The 18,326-nt window shown below is 37.8% G+C and overlaps 1 protein-coding gene across 3 annotated transcripts in view; it reads right to left on the bottom strand.

The window, feature by feature from the left end:
- Positions 1–361: 361 nt before the first annotated feature.
- LOC113240275 (metastasis-associated protein MTA1) overlaps positions 362–18,326 on the bottom strand; it is a 74,064-nt gene continuing 56,099 nt past the window's right edge. Inside the window, exons 5-12 of one of the 3 annotated variants that reach the window (XM_026477533.1) lie at positions 14,530–14,647; positions 13,925–14,127; positions 12,035–12,223; positions 11,611–11,744; positions 3,620–3,738; positions 3,110–3,210; positions 2,556–2,693; positions 362–877 (exon numbers count right to left, since the gene is read on the bottom strand). In XM_026477533.1, the coding sequence (XP_026333318.1) occupies positions 506–877; positions 2,556–2,693; positions 3,110–3,210; positions 3,620–3,738; positions 11,611–11,744; positions 12,035–12,223; positions 13,925–14,127; positions 14,530–14,647 (1,374 nt within the window). In that variant the 3' untranslated portion in view covers positions 362–505. The remainder of the gene's footprint in view (positions 878–2,555; positions 2,694–3,109; positions 3,211–3,619; positions 3,739–11,610; positions 11,745–12,034; positions 12,224–13,924; positions 14,128–14,529; positions 14,648–18,326) is intronic. The other 2 variants (XM_026477534.1, XM_026477535.1) reach the window with 2 other exon arrangements.

Genomic DNA, 18,326 nt, shown 5'->3' with positions numbered 1-18,326 from the left:
AGCGGCGAAATGTTAGTGTCAATTTATTATATTATTTGACTTTGATAAACGGCATTATTTCAGTTAAAACAAATTCATCTGATGTTTTGTTCAGCCTAAATTTGGATGTAAATTCAGCGTCAGTTAATGAAGTTTATACGCCTAAACGTTCTTGAGGACACAAGCTGCTCTTGGTCGCTGTCGCTATTATCCCAGTCCGATAACTGAGCAAATGTTCAAGTTCACAGTCGCTATCACTTAAAAGTAACTTCCATTTTTACACGATTACACAGTACAATCGGTCAAAATTGGAGGATCGCTACTATAGATCGAACACGTGCAAAATCCGATTTGTCAAAACTATGGATTGTATATTGAAAGCGCACAAGTGTCACTACCATACAAATGTCAATCTAAAAAGCCACAGACGCAATCCCACAGATGGATTGAAACAAAAGATCGGAATAACGATCCATCGATCGGTTATTGAAATAGTAAAAATAGGATTTGGATTGATTATTCAAGCTTAGATAGCAAATGATGGATTGAGATTGAATATAGAAAGCGGCCGGAACTCCGTACACGCCGTTGGATAACAATATCGTATCCGAATCGAACGATTGGGTGAAAATACCGAAGAGTTCTGAACCGCCCGAGCGCGGGAGCGAGGCGCGTACTCACACTCGTGCTTGACCTGCTGCAGGTTGATGGGCGAGAAGGGCGAGCGCGCGTAGTGCTTGGGACGGCGCAGCGCCTTGGCGAGGCGGCGCGCCAGCCGCGTGAAGGGCGACGCGCGCAGGAAGAAGGCGGCGCGCGTCTTCATCACGGGCCGCGCGCCCTCGCCGCTGCCGTGCGCCGTCGCCACGTGCCGCGCCAGGTGCGCGCGCAGCTTGAACTCCTGCAACGCACCCGCGGGGTCCCGATACTATTACACCTGTTTTCCACTGAGCGACTGACGGCTCAGTTTCAAAACGGACGTCGGACTAACACATATGTATATACTTCTTATCGCTATAATAAAATTAATTTATTTAGGTAACATCATCGAGTATATACCAGAAATAGAGACGAAAGTCATTTAATTTGTTTGAAAACTATTCTGCCATATCATGACTGTGACAACTGCGCTCCGATTGGCTAGCCCGAGTTCGAAACAATTGACGGGTATCGTCAGTGGGTGTCGTCAACTGTTTCACTTCAAATCGACCAGTAACTTGAGCTTTGCTATAATGGACGAAAATTGCAAAATTACATATTTAATAATTAAATTTTTATTGAATTGATATTAAATTTTTTTTGTGAAATGACTCCACTAGTTTGTTATAATTATGATAAATCTTTCATAGATTTCTCATAGATGGCGCTACGACTAAAAAGTCGTTGAAAAACCAAATACAAAGACACGACGCAAGTACATAGAAAAATTCGTGAGGTCCGTTGGTTCGTTCCGTGGCTTAGTTGGTATAGCATCTGACACGGTATGCAAGAAGACGTCGGTTCGAATCCGACCGGATCGAAGGAATTTTTTCTGAGTGTTCTATCTTTGTACTAATAATTATTACATATTTAATATTTAATTACCGATGAAATGTGATTCCGTTTGTTTTGTAATTAGATGTTTGCTGTTTTTTCCACACCACCGAATAGAACAGCACGGCATTGTTAGAGATATTATCTTTATTACAATAAATACAGAATATTTTTTGGAATATACGGAGACGTACACATGTCAGTAGTTGGCCTGTCTATATTTCAGTGTAAACGAGAGTTGATATTTATAAGAGCTGTATCGCTAATATGTTACCAGGAATATATGGCCCCTATTTCGCCTCTATTTCTGGTTATATACTCGATGGGTAACATGGACCCAAGGTGTTAGTTACTATAAACTGCCTCTCTGGCCTAACGGTTTCCATGTCAGACTGCCACGCAGAGGTCCCAGGTTCGATTCCCGGGCCGGGAGAAATATTTGTATGGCCTCCGTTTATTCCTCTCGTAAGTTTGGATGTTATTTGGGCATGTCTCTTCGTGTATCCATGGCACCCGCGACACAGGATTTCCCTAGTGCTATTATTATCAAAAAGAAAATTAAAACATGACAACTTTGCATAAATAAAATGCACTATAAAGGATGTGTTTTATTTGTTCTATAATGACCCACAGAAACATGAAAATTTTCAATTACACACGATAGTTTATTTATTTATTCAGGATATTCTACATAGAACATTGTCGGTAAACGTTCACAACAACACGTTCGGTTGCGCGGCTACTCGGACAGTGGGGATTCGGCTACTCGAATCGCGCAGAGTCGCGTCGCGGCCGTGGCAATCGGTATGGTAATATGACTTAGAGTCGGTACACACAGCGTTAGCAGCGATGCAAACGCGCGTTAATAAATCACAAGTGTAGCTTAACAATCTCGCCTTTCGCGAACGCGCGTTGGCATCGCTACTGAAAGTAGCGGTGTGTGTGCTCTTATATGAATACCCGCGATCAGCCACTTAATGGAAAATAAGTCATTCCGCATGTGGTCACGTCATCGAGTGCTTTTGTTTCGGGAGGAAGGCACGCACCTTGGCGCAGTTGAGCACGGTGCAGCGGTGCGGGCGGTGCGATACGGAGAGCGCGGCGTCGTCGCCCTCGCGCGCTTTGCCCGTCGCCGCCTCCGCCTCGCTCTCGCCGAACACACCCGCCGTCTGCGCACCAACGTCCTTCGTTACAACATTCTCAAGGGTCAATAACGAATACCACGACACTCGATCATAAACTATGTTCACAGTGGATAATTGATCTATCAATCTTCGATCACACCTACCGTGACTACATCGCACTATCAATGTATTAGTGCCATACAAATAACTAGGGGGTCTACTCTCGATCTCCGTCAGACGTTCGTCCGAAACAATTACTGCCAAATAAGCAATACGACCATTGAAAAGACGCGTGATGCGAATGAAGCTTCATACTGGATACTTGTCTTTTAATTTTGTCGAATATTACTTATTTGACAGTAATTGTTTAGGACGGACGTCGGACGGAGATCGAAAGTAGACCCCCAATACTGGTTAGTACTATCTATTTATATAATCATTTACGTACGAAAAAAGGAAAACAATGTAAAACAAACCTTGAGACCGCCGTATTTCTTCCAGTAGGTCCAACAGGAGCCGCACAATCTGTATTGTAAATGCTGGGGGCCCCAAGCGTACCACTGGGTTGAGTTTGTCGCTATAACACAAAACATGGTTTTATTACTGAAAACATACCAATAAATACCAGACAATCACACGAGTTTAAAGCAATGATAAAAAATAAGAAAGCATGACTATATAAAATTTTTTGAAAACTAGCAACCCTAACATTTTACTTCATCTTCAAAAAAAAAAAGATTATAGTTTCAAACTATGTCACAATAAGTACTAAAGTAACGAAATTAACACTGAATGCACAACTTATAACATATAGACTAGAACACTAATTTTGAATATTCGTTTCCTAACCGCCCATCAAGTGCCCGTAGGTCGTTATATTACTGAAATTTTTGACGCGTTTTGGCGGATTAACATAATATATAACTTACAGCATAGTAGATTCATGTAATTTTCATTTGTATTATGGTTAAAAAAGTGAGAATTACCTTGACAGGAGGCGCAGAGCTGCGCGCTGGCGACCGCGGCGCCATTGGTGCCACCGTTGAGCACGGCGCTGCCCTTGCCGCCGCTCGCGTTCGTCATTAGCGCCGGGTTCGGTTTGTTGCTATAATAATACGCCCATGTACTCGATCTACTCATCAGAGATCGTCTATCACCTATTTAGTTCGTTACATAAGAGGACCTCAGGGACCTGCTATATACAGTGGTGGTTACATAATTAAAGACACCCTTGATGATGACCACATACAACAAATTAAATGATATTTAGAGACCCAAGATAGGTATCAATTCCATTTTAATAGTCATTTTACATACACTGACATCATATATTTTTTTAAATGAGAACAGTATCAAAGTTGAACTAAAAAGAGTGTACATAGTTCCTGTTTCAAATATCATTCAAACTTTTTCGATACATTAGCTGCTGGCCATCTAATTAAAGACAGTGCGTATTTCGTGTTCTAAACTTGAAATAAAAAATAAAAAAAGAGCACTGATTTTTTCTAATATTGAGCGAATTTTCGTGATACGCAATGAACAATGAATACAATGAATATGGTAATGAACGCTATCCGGCATTTTAAGAAATTTAACACTACGGAAAATGTGCCTAGGAAACCTAGACCGCGAAAAACAACCCAGAGAGAAGACACAAGAATAGAATTGTTGGCTAAAAAAGACCCTTTCAAAGGATCAGAAGTCATTCGCTTGGAAGTATTTGGTGCAGAGGAATCTAGAGGAGTGTCTGGAAGAACGGTGAGAAGGCGATTATGTGAGGCAAACTTGTTTGGAAGAATTTCTCGGAAGGTACCCCTTTTGAAGAAAGAAAACATCAAAACCAGATTGCTGTTTGCCAAAAAATATGCATATTGGACAGAGCGACAGTGGAAAAATGTGCTTTTTTCTGACGAAACTAAAATAAATATGGTTAACTCTGATGGAAAAGTTTACGTGAGTTTACGTTCAAAAAAAGAAATGGATCCAAAATACACAAAAAAAACTGTTAAACATGGAGGGGGTAATATCAAAGTTTGGGGATGTTTTTCTGGTCACGGTGTGGGACCTATTAAAAAAATAGAAGGTAACATGGATAAATTTCAATATAAAAATATTTTAGAAAACACCATGTTACCTTATGCCGAGGATCATTTGCCGGTGATATGGACTTTTCAACATGATAATGATCCCAAACACACTTCAGCAGTGGTCAAAGAATTTCTTAGAAGCCAATCAGTAACAGTTTTGGATTGGCCACCGTATAGTCCTGACATTAACCCGATCGAAAACTTGTGGTCCCGTGTGAAGAAAATGGTTGCAAAAAAACGTACAAGTAACGTGCATCAACTATACACGGCATTTAAAGAGGCATGGGAACAGATTTCGATTGAAACTTGCAATAATTTGATTGCTTCTATGCCGAGGCGGTGTCGGGCCGTCATTGCTGCTAAAGGACATGCGACAAAATATTAACAACGTGCTTTTATTTTCTTATTATACATCTGAAACTAATTTTATACTCAAATTCGTTTTAACATTTGTAATATTTTTTTTGCAGTTACATGATTTGTGTGTCTTTAATTAGTTGGCCAAGCTTTTGTATTAGTTTACAACGGTGTAATTAAAGAAACTTAATAATAATTTAAAATACGACATCTTCGTTCTCTTTATTTCATTTCAAACATTTTTGTATTCATTTCAAACATTTTTGTATAACAATTTAAATAATATTGCAAGCTCCTATTGCATTATAATAAAAAAATATAGGATAAGTAAACTTTGAAAAAATAATATTCTCTAAGTGTCTTTAATTATGTGTCCACCACTGTATATTAATATATCTTTGAGAGAGCAGCTGCTAATTCTCAAAGATATATTTTCATTTTTGGTATTTATTGTCTGGTCATAAGCCAAGGGGTCAATTGTGTAAGCGGTAAGGCTGTTTAAAATATGAATTTGAAATTCCCACTTATGAAATCATCGTCGGTAGGCTGGGGGCTCCACCCCTATGTTGTAGGTATTCCAAAGATTCGCACAAAGTTATGGTTCTACATTTACACGGCGAACGGCTATGGAGTGGAATTCTTTGCCTGCAGACTTATTGCCTGAACGCTATAATTGCTATAATTGGGCTTTGCGGGGCGTGAGTGAACAGGCATCATTTAGGCGGGCATGCTCCATTTTCATATTGTTTTTTATTTCTTTATTTTTTTCACAAAATTCGGGGAGCATAATATTAGTAAATAAATATGACTGTTTACAAAAATAACAGAAAATAACCAAAATAGAAAGCTGGCGTAGTGATCGAATGCGCACTTTTTTATCATAAAAAATATAAATATGACATAACTGGGGTAACGCGATGAAACAATTTAATAGGCCATCATTTCATTTTCATTTTTTCATATATTTGTGAAACAATATCTGCATTTAAAACTTTGAAGTTCCGTCCCTTAAGTGTCTAACTTGAAAGCCAGTCTGAAGTTCAATAGTCATACATCAAACCCTATACATTTCCGAATGGATTCTTACTTTAGAACTTAAAATACAGAGAATGAGTTTGGTAAATACATAAAAGATTTGATACAGGAATATTAAGAAACAGGCACATGAAAGTGAATATAATTGTGTGATTAGACAAAGAAGGTTCAAAACATCTCTAAGAGCAATACCATATTGTGTATGCGTAGTGAAAATGGCGACGCCAGAAATTAACAGATACAAAACATTTTTAAATATAAACTCACTAACTAACTTTTGTCGCCTATCTATTTCACCTCTGCTAAGGCTGGACGGCACGCTGGCCTACACTGCAGAAGACAAGGCAAATCTTATTGCCTTACTCTTTGCAAAGAGTTCGCGTCTGGATCTAATCTTGCCTCAGGCTGGCTGCACTATGGTGCTAATTCGCATACGCTAAAAAGAGATACTTAGAACTATGCGGAATCTAGAAGTGAATAAAGCTAGCGGACCAGATGGAATTCCAGCACTAGTCCTACGTAACTGTGCTGAGGTGTCTCCTGTTTTCACAAGCCTACGCCTGTACCGCCTCTCACTTGAGACTCACGTGCAACCTGTGCCGAAAAAGGGAAGCAGAGCTGACTCTGTCAAGTATAGACCTATCTCAGTCACTTCCATACTCTGCAAGACCATGGAACGTGTACTCAACAACCGTTTCTTGTCGTACCTTGAAGACCTCCTCATTGATCGCCAGTACGGATTCCGAAGCAGATCAACTGGGGATCTTCTGGTATATGCCTGTCACATATGGAGCGAGGCTATAGAAAAGCAAGGTGAATCACTTGCAGTGTCTTGGATATTTGTAAAGACTTTGACGGGTCTGGCACGCAAACCTTTTAAGTAAGCTTCCCTTTTATGGGCTTCCCACTTTGCAATTGTATCTCGGATTTCTTGAGCGAACGTTCGATTCGAGAGGTCTTAGAAGGGTTCCGTGCTGTCTGCAACTCTCTTTCTGCTGTATATCAATGATATGTTAATTCCAGGTACCTTTGCGTATGCTGATCATAACACAGTCGTATATAGGTACTTGACCAATGAAGGGAAAATCAAATGGAGGGTCAGTGGAGAGGAAATCCGGTCTTGTCGAGAGTCTATGGTTAGCCGTTTGGACTTGACACTCAAGGCAGTCCCGATTGGGGCGATGTCAATCTTGTCAAATTTAATGCTACCAAATGCAGGCGTGTCTATTCTCTACAATACGGACTTCCTTTGAGCTGACTCCGATTTTTCGTGATATATCCATACCGATAGCCGACTGTCTCCAGCTACTTAGAATGGACCTGTCGTCCAATTTGTACTTATCAGGCAGATACGTTGAATCCATGACCAAAATGCAGCAAGGAAGCTTGGGATCCTTTCCTGGGTGAGGCGTTACTTCACACCGGGACAAGCACCATATCTTTCTACGTTAGTTTTGATTATAGTGACTCTCCCTACTTACCCTTAGGGCATACGAGTAGGAAACTATAACCTGTGTGCGTGCAGGTACCTTGCCAGTTACCAGTAGGCACGCTCACTTCCCGTTGCGCATTGCACAACGAGCAGTTGCCACCGCTAAGCCGTTGACTCTGAGCCCACTACCAAATCTTGTCATTGGTGGCGGAGCTGTAAGGCACGCTCACTTCCCGACGCCGAAAAACAACGTCTCTCCAATTCCCAATAACCTAAGCGGCTGGAGGGACCGGAGGATATATAGCTTATCCTCTACTAACTCTCCAACTGTAAGTCTTCCAACTGTAAGTTTATATATATGTATATATATATCCAAAATCTATGTGTATACAATATATATATATACATACATAGATTTGGTAAAATGGTACAGTCAGCAAGATAAAATTTTTACAAAACTTTTGTTTGCCATTCGATCCAGTCTTTGTTAAGGATCAATAGTCTCTATGGGACCAAAGAGTATTCGAAATGTCAGAAATCGCAAAAAACCTTGTAAAATACATTTAGTAGGGACATATTTAGTAATCAGTTATTCTAGGTAGTTAAGGAAATAACAAATTGACAACGTAGTATGTATTAGTTAAAGTAATTAGTATATATATAGAGAGAGAAATACAGCGTCTACAAGCGTGCTTGTGTATTATTATATACACAAGTGCTATAATCTGTAAAACGTAGCTGCATTAAAATGACATATTGATATAATAAGGACGACGTAAATTGGAGTGTCTTACAAAATCTAAAAATAATTTGCTACATTAACATACTAATACAATCATTGATATCTACAAATCATTTGCGATCAATTAATTTTAAACAGTCAAAATATTATTGACGTTTAATTTCATAACTTGACGTGATGACGTTACGTCAGATAGAAAAAAAGTTTGTGATGGAATACGTTGAAAATGCAAGAGTCGATCAATACGTCAAACAAGCAGTCCAGACATGGCTTGCAGGTAATTATTAATATGTTAAGTGAATGTTTGTTTTAATTCTTTTTATTTACTTGTGTTTTTTTTTAGCTACACTCCTGTTATTTGTGGCGAATTTTTATCCAATGTGAACCAATATACTATTAAGGCGATGAGGTGCCCAAAATCGCTTAAATATGGGGTTTTTGTGTAAGTTTTTAGGCGATAACATAGCACGTGGAATTTTGAAAATAGTACATCCTGTAACACGTATCTTGAAGTATAGCTTGAAAATCCTAGAATATTGGTTATTGTCATAGGTAATACAAAAACTGGACTACAGTGAGACTCTGGTGGTTATTTTTTACCATATTTTTCTCGGGCGGAACTTGCTTACTACCAAATTTGGTGTGGTTATTTAAATGGTACTCATTGATCCTGACACTTTATTTGTTTTAAATAAAAGACAAATTACAAATTTAGGAGTAATAAGTAACTTTCGCCTAAATATTTGCTTGCAAATTATGAACAGGCACTTAACAGTGTGAAAAATTATCATACACAAAAAAATACGAAAATAAGTAAATATAATGCACCAATTCGTTGAAATCAAAACAAAATATTTAAAAAAAGTCAAATTTAGCCATTAGGAGAGAACAAAAAAATATATTTTTGGCTGGATTAGAACCTAAAACACGAAAGTATTCAAAACAAAAATGAAATTATTGCTTGCGTCCTTGATTATTTAGTAAAATTGCAACGTTGAAAACTTCTGCTGCATAGCTTGCGTTCGTGGGATACGTTGCCAGACCTCTGTTTTGACAAATTAATTTATATTGTATTCTAATCGGCTGTCTACCGTCAAGCACGATACTTCCGAGATATGTAGTTGGACATAGTTATGCAAACTATAACCAACCCACAAAATGTCACTTTCGAGATAATTAGATTTTTGTAAAACAGTGTGAAGAAATAAATAGGTAAAGCATGAACCGTCATGAGAAGAGTACTCGGTTAAAATAAAGCATCACAGCTAATAGACATAATAAAGTAAAATCAACAATATATTTAAAATATTCAAAAGAGATTTATTACTAGAAATTGTAGATATTTGTAACAATTTCTAGCAATTTAGTAATTTAAAAATAAAGTTTACATTATTAATATTTAAAATTTAACAAAGGCAAGATATGATGTAGGAATATTTACAAGGCTTTCTGCGCGTTCAGGTAATTGTCTGTTCCTTTTTTCTTCATACACATTACCCGCTTCGGCAAATAACCGCTCGCTATACACAGTGCTTGCTGGTGCACATAAAAACACTCGTGCTAACTGGCCAGTTTTGGATATTTTGTTTTATGCTCTGCCCACCATTGGAAAGGACTCTGCTCTCGCGACAATAAACTTTCATTGACATATCGGCCTACTTCTAGAGTAACGGGGGTTTTGAAATCGGTTACCGGAAAGTATGCGAAACCGGATTCATCCCCTAGTTTGCCACCCTGAGGTGGAATATTTTCTTCAAATTGAAATGGGACCAATAATGAGGTAACCTTTTTCCAATAAAAAAGAATCATTCATATCGGTTCACAAGCCGGATTTATCGCGTAAGATACATAAAAAAAATACAGCCGAATTGAGAACCTCCTCCTTTGACTAATCAATGTTTGAAGAAAATCAATTTAAAGTGTGTAGGTAAGTTCAGCACCTACTGTTTTTTCTCAATTTACTGTTTTTTGGTGCAATATCTTCCGATTTTTCAGATATGACCTGGCAACATTGGTCGCAAGTGACCGCGAAGCGTCAAGAGGTTTTCTATACCTATGTATAAATAGGTCCATCCAAATGAAATTGGTTCATGTAATATCCAAAGTACTGATTCGACCGATTTGCAATAAGATTAATTTCTAATACTAACTACTTTCTCACAGAAAATAAAGTAGATAATAATTCCTTTTCCAAATACGCCATGCGAGAAAATAACAAAAAAGTTCCCAATTTCAGGGATAAATGGCATGTTTCACAAAAAATAATTGTATTAACTCAGAAAAAATGTTTTCCTCTAACTTTCGTCCAACCAACACAAACCGACGGCAGCAGTTGGCTTCTATTAATTCTGATTAAGGTTTTTGTTACTTTATTTTGACATAAAATACACCGAATACATTTTATTCAATTATCTATAATTCCAGACTTTTCAGAATAGTAAACCTAAAACCAAATTTGTTCAGGACTTTAAACTCTATATTTTTTACATATTTTTCACACACAGACGCAAATAGAAAAGGTCAACAAAAAATTGTATGGGAGTTGGCCATTGCTCTTTAACTAAAAATTAACAAAGTCGATAAAGTTTGTTATAATTCTGCTTCATTATCACATTTCTATTATATAGTGGTGCCAGTTGTTGTTGTGCAATGAATTACACGAGTTGATTTCTGTTATTACCATGATATGACAATGGCTAAAATGTCATAATTCAGTCGATTTATTTTAATATTGATTCACGATTTCACTGATAGTGTCACATCACTGGTTTACTTTGACAAGTGTCATTTTAATCAAGGTATGTTTTACAGAGTGTAGTATGAAGTAATCTGTGACGGAGTATAGCATAAAAATTATGAATTCTAATGCAGAAATAGTAACTGTTAAGGATACACCTGCGTGCGTTTGGTGTTCGATTGTTTTATGAACAACACACAATTAATTGAAAATTTTATTTTATATTTTTATTATATTAAGTGACGAGACGAACAAATCGTGCGCCTGATGGTACGCTACACGCCTACCCATAACAGTTGCAGTGCCACTCAGATAACAAGGGGCACTGCCACTGCGCCTGTCACCATGACACAAAAGTTGACAAGTCCCATGTAATTTCACCAGCACCCTTACACTTCAAAACCAGAACACAGTAATGCGGACATCACTGCTTGGCGGCAGAAATAGGTGAGGTAATGTTAGAAAATAATCCCCAACAAAGAATTTTAACATTAGAATTGCTACTCTAAAAAGCGAGTTAAAAAAAGGACAACATCAGACAATACAACACTTAGGTATAAAATATGTGTGTCGGTACAAACACTCACTAGTTGGGAATGTACACCTGCTTCAGCTTGGACTCGGCCTCGACGGCCTTGACGCGCTTCTGCTGCACGTAGCGGTCTGTCGTTTTCCACATGTAGTAGTACTCCACCAGGTTCTTTAGCGTCTTCCATGGCAACTGCGATTCAATAGAGAAGGTGCTATAGATAACAATGTGTGAGACGTAACAATGTTGGTAACAATATGTTTTCGATATTATTAACATTTCTATATGTAATATTTCGTCAAGAAATCGTCTGTCTGTTTGATCGTTTGTACCATATTATTATATCAAATAGCTAGTGGAGTGCCAAAAATTTATAATCTTTAGTTTTTGATGTTACTGACAGTGTCAATATCTGACCCGTCCACTGATGATATTTAAAATATGAGTACTCCATTAAAAAAAAAACATTTATTAATACTTACAAAGTCCTGTCGGATATCAGCGAAGTCCTTGCCATACTTGTCGAGGGCCTCTTCGAAGAGGTTGGCCTCTGAGGCGGACCACTCTTCCATCTCGTCGCGACACAGCACGGGCCCTGAGGCAGGCACTAGCGACGATAGTGCCGTTTCTATGCTGTACCCCGATTTGTGCAGTGTGTCCATAGCGTGGAACTGCACATGAACACAAATGAACATTAAATTTAAAATAACACAAACGATGAGCTCGGCAAGTCCGCAAGTTTGGAAGACACAAGTTTAAGTAACGAACATCCCTAAATTGTGCTCGGTTCTGGGTGCCACAGGTAGTGCCTCACGAGCTTCATATAACGAGGGCGGCGTGGTTTTTATACAAAATCCGGAACACGCGTTGTTAATTCGTATGAAAAATGAGCCGAACCGAAGAGTCTTATACAGACTTAGTTCTTATAAATTTATTTATTGGTGTGTTATTATGACGTAAAATAAAATAACAAAAAACTAAAACGTGGAATGGTTTCATTACCCTAGTAGAGTAAGAGGATAAGTCCAATTTAAGATAAGGTCATTGGTGTTTGACAATGGAAAACCAATGGAATGTTCTTTGGTTTTTTTGACGACCTCAGTGGCCCAACGGTTTGCACTGTGGACGCTGGTCGAGAAGGTCCCGAGGTCGATTCCCAGTAGGAACAATTTGGGAAATATTTTTTTCTAAATTGTTTCTGGTGTTGTGTGTCACGCCTTATCCATAACTGTTGTAGTGCCGCTCAGAGCTTTAAATCGCAAAGATCTTAAGAGGCACTGCCACTGCTCACGCCACCATAAGACGTAAGTTGACAAGTCCCATGTGCCTGTAATAAAATCAATTGGTGTGGTTGTCTGGCACATTTTTAAGTTTTGATATTTTTAATCTTCAATCAAAATTTTCAGGGTTACACAATTTGGTCCACAGTAGATTATAATTTTTTTTTACAAAAGAATGAGTGCGCATTTGACTTCCATCTCACCTGATGGAAAGTGACCATGAGGTCGACGATGCAGCATGCACACCTAAATAATGCCTATTCACTCTCGCCTTGAAAAGGTCCAAGTTATTGCGTTCGGGGAATACGTCCGCAGGCAGTGAATTCCACTCCCTAGCCGCTCGCCATATAAATGTGAAAGCGAAACGATTCGTGGGAATCCTGGGAATATCCACAACATAGGGGTGGACCCCCCGCCTTCACTTAGGCCCCCGAAGATTTAAAGGGGAAGGCACAATTAAATCATGCAATTCCATCGCACATTCTCCGTGATATATCCTGTAGAATACGGGTAAGCAGGCAACTTTATGGCAATGTTCAAGGCTGTGCAGCTTCGCTTCTACAAAACTCTGAGTCACCTATAAGCATATACGCCTTGACACGCTTTTCAACGGAATCCAAGGTGGCCAGTTGGTATTTAGCACAGCCATCCCATAAGTGTCAGCAGTACTCCATACATGACCAGATTTATGCTTGGTACAACTGAAGCTGGAAAGGATGCTAGCTTCCTGGCTGCATTTTTGGCCATGGATTTTATGTATCAACCAAAGTTCTAATTGAACGACAGGTCCAGTACAAGTAGCTGGAGACGGTATCGAATATAAAATAAATAGTTAAAATCGATTTTATTTTACATGCAAGCTACATAAATCACAAACAATTATAGAAAAGTACTTAAATCATCTATAACACAAAAAAACACGACCACAAAAACAAATAAAAAAATTTAGTTAAAACAAATAAGCTACATAAAAAGCGTGTCAAAAGGGTACATGACTTGGCATCTGAAGACAATGCTAATTACATAACCCTTGCTGTTTTCATTTACATTAGATTCTTACTTATAGCCTTAGGATCATAATATCTATCTCACCAGTGTGATGTCGCGTGAGGCGGCGGCGGCGGACATGTGCAGACTGGGCTGCTTAACACTGGAGGAGCAATCAAGCGCACGCGCAAATGTGCCCACAGAACGCGATACGACCAGGAACTGGTCGATCTGTCGGTCCGTCAGCCCGTGCTCCGGTGTCCACACCAACGTCTCCAGCTCTTCGCTGGTGCGGGTGTCCTCCTCGCCTACAAATATTACATCTTGTTGGCGTACTGTCTTTAGATCAGCCATTTCATATTCCAGCTATTGGAACTGCTTCTATAGATTGAGTACAATAATTGTGACATGTTATGTTTTATAGTACAAACTCATTTCATGTTTGCCCTAATTTGGACGTATAAACGAGTTGATGACGACGAAACAACAAGTTCGTCGTCCTCAACATGTATACGTCCAACTGCTGGGCATAGGTCTACCCTAAGGTGAGGTTTTAGGCCACAGTCCGCCGCGCTGGCCCAATGCAGGTTGGGGACTTCACACGTTTATCGAGGGTACTTCTTCGAGGTGCAGGTCTCATCACAATGTTTTCCTTCGTCGAAAAACTCATGGTAAACATCAAATTAAATTATTATTTTGATGTGGCTTACCTTCTTTTAATAAATTAGTTACTTCAGTCTGATATCTACTTCCAACTCTGATTTCTCCCTTATCTGCTAATAAAGTCTTTTGTGAAGGATCAAATACTAAACAATAAAAAAATGCGTCCTGAAACAATGGAGAAAAATGGTGTATTAAAATATATTCTCATATGAATTAATCATGAGAAGTAATGACATAAAAAAACGTTGTTAATTTCAAACTTTGTAACGAGTTAGGTTGCAATAATTATGGACACGAATTTTTGTTGTAACATTTGTCAAAAAGGAAGTCTTCATATCACGATAGATCAATCAAAGGTATTATAAAGCTAGATAATATCTACCAGTAACTCCTCAAATATTGTTTATACATGATAGGCGGATAGATGACCCCACTCCATCTGATATTAAGTGAAAAGTGGAATCCAAAAGTAAAGGAGCCTAGTGCAGTAACTAATACAATCATTGCCCTAGCCACCTCCATCCTGTTACCCTGTTGCATGCCTATAAAAATTATAAGATTTTACTTGAGACAAATGTCCGGTTTGAAATTATCAATATTTATTTTTGATAATTATCTGATATATACCTGATAATTATCCATTATGATACCTACCAATAAATGGACGTCGGGTTCGCGCTAAAAAGTGTCCGCACCAATAGGGCGTTAAAATCGCATACAGAGCGTCAATCGAGCTACAGTCTTCGTTTGTTCGACTGATAGTGCGGTTCTCAATCATGCAGTACCATATAATAACTTGTAAAAGTTACTGCATTAAAGTGTAAAAACAGGATTTTGTATCATATTTTCACTAAACAAATATATTGTGTTATCATAGTTCTCATTTAAAAGTGTTATTTTGTACATTTTTTCAGTATTTAATTTATATATAAATGAATCGGAAACATAAATGACAAAAGCACACAAAATAATCAAATAGCTAACTGTCCTTTTTCTACACATTGCATGCGCAAATTCAAATTCAAATTCAAAATAATCTTTATTTCATAGGTAAGCATTATTGCACTTGAAATCGTCACAATGGTTAAACTCTACCGCTCATTCCTAAGGCAGATTCCCCTGAGAAGAATGAGCAAGAAACTCTAGGGGTTGCTCTTTGTAAATAACATTTATAATAATTTTTTTATAGTTTAAACATCAGAGATCGAGACTACCTCCATGAGCTAAACGGGTTACTACCACGGATTTTTGTCATCTAAATACGCAGAAGTTGTATAATAACCTTTAGTATAAAGTTTTTGTTTCACTATAGTTTTAAACCTCGTGAAAGGCAAATTTTGTATATCAACCGGAATCTTGTTATAGAAGCGTATACATTGCCCCTTATATGATTTTTTGACTTTGTGAAGACGACTATCAAGAAAAGCTACTTTATTTCTATTCCTCATATTAATGTTATGTCTGTCACTATTTTTCATAAAGAAATTACTATTCCTTTTAACATAAATTACATTTTCATAAATGTACTGTGAGGCTAGTGTAAGAATGTTAATTTCCTTAAACTTATCTCTCAAAGATACTTTGGGGCCCAGATTGTAAATTGCCCTAACTGCACGTTTCTGCAGGACAAAGATTCTATTGATATCGGCGGTATTACCCCAAAGCAACATGCCGTATGTCATTAGACTGTGAAAGTAGCTGAAGTAAACCAATGTAGAGGTTTCGACGTCTGAAAGTTTCCTTATTATTTAATCGCGTGCACTGCAGAGCCGAGCCGTTTTGATAACTTACTTATATGGGGACCCCATTGCAATTTAGCATCTAACTTTATACCTAGAAATGCAACTGTATCCACAAGATTCAATTTTTCGTTTCTAAAGGTGTGTCCAAACACGGCGTGCAAGGTGCGCGGCAGCTACGCGCGGCATTCGCGGGACACAAGTTTGCCGGCAGGTAGCTCGCGGCTGCCGCGCGCGGCAGTCGTCCAATCATAGCGCGGCAAGACGCGCACGGCAGCCGCGCTCGAATGCCGCTTTATGTTTGGACACACCTTAACTACAATGTTTGTAACACAATTTGTTTTTTTCTCATTAAGAAGTAGGTTATTAACAGCAAATCAATCAACTACTTTCGATATAGCATTGTTCACATCGTCGTAGGAACATTGGTGCCTTTTAACTTTAAATAATAAGGAAGTATCATCAGCAAACAATACTATCTCATGTTTTATACCCTTCTTAAGGCCAGGTAAGTCATTAATATAAACTAAAAACAAAAATGGGCCTAGAGTTGAACCTTGAGGGACACCCATGCTAATTGCAGACCCTGATGATCTCGTACCGTTAACATCGACCCTCTGTACCAAAAAGCAAAGATGGGAAGAGACCCATTACGTCAATTTCAAGAAGCTTATATAAACTTCTTGGTAATTTTCACTTGTTCGAACCACAAGCGATTGAAATATTTAGAACAAAGAAACTATAGAGTCGCTTTAATTTTAATCTTATTTTTAAAATGATTTTTTATTAAACGTTAGCTAATATATTACGTTATATAACGTTAGTTAATAACTAACAAAATATTGTCCAATCAGAAGTCAGAAAATACATTTGCCCGAAATAACGTTAGCTCGAATTTTCATAATGTCAAATGTGTTTTTTGGGAAGATTACAAAACAAAAGCTAATTTTGTCTTTGTGAAAAGCATCAAAATTACTCGAAAGCGTAACGGTTTCATTATAAATCGGTATTCGGAATTACGGATATTTGACTTTACGTTTAGATGGAATATCGGTACATTTCTTATAGTACACGCTTATTTTCACATTTGTAATAATATTTGTATGTATGTATCCGCCCAACTCTTTATTATTTCTTTAAGTGAATTTGTACAAAATTCGACATAATAATATATATAAAAATTAATTAATATTTACGATAAAGGCTACTCATTACTCCTGTGTTCAAGTAATTTATGGTGCAATTTATTAAATTTACAGTAGAAGCTAAACATGGTGTTTTTGGGCCCTTAAATTGTTGCATGCAAAATTAAGCAGTACGACGATCACAACAATGACGTTACAATTTGAATTAAATGTTTTAGTTTTTTATATTTCGTTACATGTCACTACGTTTGTATAGGTTATAGTTAACATCGGAAATTTTTTTCGTGGTTTTTGTATTAGACCCGACGTCCATTTGTTGGTAGGTCAATGATTATGATGCATAGTTTTTTATCTTTAATTTTTGGCGATAACAAACAGTAAGAAAACGAAATAAACACGAAGAAAAATCTTTGGGAAAACGATTTGGTTTGGGACTTTATTTAGAAATGTCAAAACGCGTTTGAATACATCTCATATACAAACACATGGCACAACCATGGGGTAGCATTTTGTTGGTCCAATTAAATTAAATAATTATCGTATAATTAATTCGATAATTCCCATTTCTGCTATATATAGATCATGACATTGATATTTAATTTAGTGAGAATAATTGATCGTCGCAAGGACCGATGGTATGAAACCATTTATTTACAGTGTGCTAGTTCGGAGGAAACGGGACATGATGTCAGATTAGGGCGTGACATGTCCTTTACAAGAGTCAAAGTGTAGTGACCGTGGTGGGACCTTGGAGATTGTGGAGGTTAACAATCAAGATTGGTTTTTAATATACTTGTTGTATGTTACTATAGGAATGTATTCGTGTAAACAAATGAAATGTGGTCAAAAATATTTATTTATGCTTTGGCTATATTATTTTGTATTAAGCGCAGGTCACAACGCGAACGAAGATAAAGCTAACCTAGAATGGTTATACACGGTGACTTTTAGCAGAGATGC

Source organism: Hyposmocoma kahamanoa, unplaced genomic scaffold, assembly GCF_003589595.1.
Source record: "Hyposmocoma kahamanoa isolate Upper Pololo Valley unplaced genomic scaffold, ASM358959v1 129, whole genome shotgun sequence".
In the NCBI taxonomy this organism is placed as follows: domain Eukaryota; kingdom Metazoa; phylum Arthropoda; class Insecta; order Lepidoptera; family Cosmopterigidae; genus Hyposmocoma; species Hyposmocoma kahamanoa.
The sequence above is the reverse complement of the archived record's forward strand: the minus strand, read 5'-3'. Positions and strand labels throughout refer to the sequence as shown.